The sequence below is a fragment of the Pteropus alecto genome, unplaced genomic scaffold (genome assembly GCF_000325575.1).
Source record: "Pteropus alecto unplaced genomic scaffold, ASM32557v1 scaffold669, whole genome shotgun sequence".
Classification (NCBI taxonomy): Eukaryota; Metazoa; Chordata; class Mammalia; order Chiroptera; family Pteropodidae; genus Pteropus; species Pteropus alecto.
In genome coordinates this window covers 454,479-457,552 of record NW_006442554.1, presented here as the reverse complement: position 1 = coordinate 457,552, position 3,074 = coordinate 454,479, and the positions used below count along the sequence as shown (strand labels likewise).

At 51.1% G+C, this 3,074-nt stretch overlaps 1 protein-coding gene across 1 annotated transcript in view; it reads left to right on the top strand.

Moving 5' to 3' along the window:
- Positions 1-2,030: 2,030 nt before the first annotated feature.
- The window catches only part of SUV39H1 (suppressor of variegation 3-9 homolog 1), a 12,589-nt gene continuing 11,545 nt past the window's right edge, over positions 2,031-3,074 (top strand). The window contains exon 1 of the mRNA XM_015597792.2: positions 2,031-3,073. Within this exon, the coding sequence (XP_015453278.1) occupies positions 3,063-3,073 (11 nt within the window). The 5' untranslated portion in view covers positions 2,031-3,062. The remainder of the gene's footprint in view (position 3,074) is intronic.

Sequence of the window (3,074 nt, the reverse complement as noted above, 5' to 3'; positions counted from 1 at the left end):
GGGTGTGAGGTAGGAGGTATGGGAGTGGGAGCTGGCTCTTCTCCCAAAGCCGGGGAAGCTGAAGGAGTCTAAGTTTCCCTTTAATTCTTTCATTATTCTTCAATCTGCACTCTACCCGCCATCCACCCCGGCCAAGTCCCTGAATACTGAGTCTAGAAAGGTCTTATATTACTTACCCCCACTCCAAACTCCCCTGATGAAATTCTAGAAATCAATGTTGCAGAACCCCTTGGGCAGGCTTTGTCCTAGAAAAGATGTTACATCACACAACTTCTGAATTCCTAGGAGCACTGGTTAGAGCAGGCACAGACCTGGGGTAAAAGAATTGCTTGTGGGCAAGTTGCTTGACCCCTCTGGGCCTCAGTTTCTTTAGTCTTTAAAATGAAGACAAAAATTCTTACTTCACTGGCTGTGGCCAGAATTAAAATAACTGGTGCCTGGCTCCTTGTAGGCATCTATAAATATTAGCTGTTGCTGCTGCTATTGTTATTACTGGGTGTCACTGATCCTGAGTCACCACTGATTATAAAATGCACCATTATTTTATATATCACTAAGAAAGACAAGGAAGTACTGCCAATTAAATTATGATCCACCAGTGATGGAGAGATGCAGCCTGATCTCAGAGATGTTAAAAAATTAAGTGCGCCTTGTGCCCTGGTTGGCAATGCTGTTTCTTAACCTGCATTCTGGTTCCACATGTATGTTTGCTGGTGAAAAGTCATTCCACTAGTCATCCATGGTCTGTGTACTCTCTGTAGGTGTGCTACACTCCAATATGAGGTTTACATTAAAAACAGGTCAAACCTGTGTGGCATGGAATGGATAAAACCCTGTATTGGCCCCAGTGCTGGGCAAGATAATATACACTCTAGGCATTCATTAATGCTCAATGAACAGACAAGTGGCTGGGAGTAAGACACAGTAATAAGAGTAGCCTCTTACTTTTGAGGTCTCCTGAAAAGGTGTTAGTTCTTTTGAAAGATTCATTTACCAGGTTAGTGAGAGATTGCAGATGAAGAAAATGCCTAAGTTTACACAATTTAGCAAATGGTAGGGCTGGGATTTGAACCCAGGTCATGGAGCTACCAGAATCTATGCCTTTACGCACTATCCTAGACTGTTTGAGGAGGGCCAAAGGATGCTCCCCAAAGACCCCCACATTGCCCCTCAAGATTTAGGCAGAAAGGGGTCATGATTTAAACCACTCTCATGGATTGGACAGGCCTCCTGGGTTCTTCAGAGTGGGAAGGTCCCGCCTGCCTGGAGAGACTGGGGGGCATGTGAGGACCAGCATCTGACACTGTTCTAGAAGGAATAAGGAATCCATGGTGAGCTGTTGGCTGTTCCACTCATGGTAAGCAAGGGGTGATGGAACCTTTAATTTCTCCAGCTCACAGCTCACAGCTCACAGCTGGACTAGCAGGCAGACAGAATAACCATTTGCTTAACTGTATAACCATTTGGTTGACTACATAACTCATGGACTGACAGGGAGAGGGGGAGTTTGATGAACTGACAGTGCAGTTTCCCCACACTGTGTGGTACTGAATATCTAACCGAATCACAGCCCGCCTGGGACTGGCTGCGGCTGGCGGTCTGACAGTGTAGAAGACAGAAAGCCCCCTGAGGGACTGACATTCTGTCTGACTGCTGATCCATGATGTTTGCTGCTGCCCACCTGGGTGGCAAGATGCTTTGAATGGATGACTATTGCTAGGAATTACACCTGACCCAAGGGAGCATTGGATGTTCTGCTGCCTGACGATGTGTAAAGGAAGGCTACCCTGAAGGCATTTCAGGCTGAGTAATGGACAGATCTGTGGCCGTCTGATATAGGCAGCTGTCTATGGAGACCAGCTGACCATTCTGACCCAATCACAGCATGCTTGACAGACCGTGTACTCAGTTGGATGCTGAGAATGGCTACCTGGCTGACTGTCAACATGATTAGGGGCAGTCTAAATGAGTCACAGGCCAGCCCACCAACTGCAAGATTGAGGAGGCTGGCTGAACAAGGTTAGAATCACAGCTGCCCAGATGGGTCAGAGGATACTGACTGACTGTCCAATGGGGGCACGCCTCCCTGAGAAAGGACAGACTGCTGACCCACTGACCAGAGGGGTGGAGGCTTAATGCTACCTTTAGTTGCTGTGACTATTTGCTCTGAGAAAATAAGTGCCTGATCATGGTGGGAATGAGGGGAGAATGACAGAGTCACAGACAACTGACAGTAGACAGCGTGACTGCCCGACAGGGCTACATGAGATGCTGAGAATGCCAGCCTGGTCAGACCTAATCGCAGCCTGCCTGAGAGCGTGGCTGGTGGCTGAGGCTTCCTAAGCCGAGTGTGAGATGACTTCCCCAGAGGGATTCAGAGCACGTGCCAGGGCGAGGGTAGACGGAGAGGCCTCTGAGTGACTGCCAGTGTGAAGAAGGCAATGACAGGCTGGCTGACTAGCAGTGTGGCTGTTAGGAAGCGCCGTATGTCCTCCTCAAGGGAACTGCTGCTGGCCCGAGGGCACGGATGGCTGCTGCTTGTGACTGACGGTATGAATGGGGGGCGGGATCTGACTAGACAGTTGTGGTGACTGACCCATTGTGTGATTTGAGTTAGGACTAATTTGAGACTGAGCAGCAGTCTAGCCATAGTTCACTGTGGAAGGGGAGTCACGGTCTGCTCGGGGTTAAATTGGTGACGGGCTGCCTGACGGTGGTAATTGGAGGTCTGACAGAAGAGGATTCCCCCCCCCCCCACTCGTCTGGCTGACTGACAACGGGATTGGCTGACAGCGTGACAGACAGACCGGCGGACAGGCAGAGTCTCCAGCAACAACCGCCGCCGACGCCGCGCAGACGCACGCTGGGAAAGCGCCAGGGAGCACCCGCCTTCGGGACCGAGCGGAGTGGCGGGAGGGGTCCGGTCACGGCTTGCCGGTTGGTCCGCGGGGGCGCTGTCGCGCTGCAGCGCGGCCAATAGGCTGCGCATTCTCGGCCACGCCCGCGCGAGCTCTCTTCTCGCGAGGCCGGTTAGGCCCGAATGTCGTTAGCCGTGGGGAAAGATGGCGGAAAAT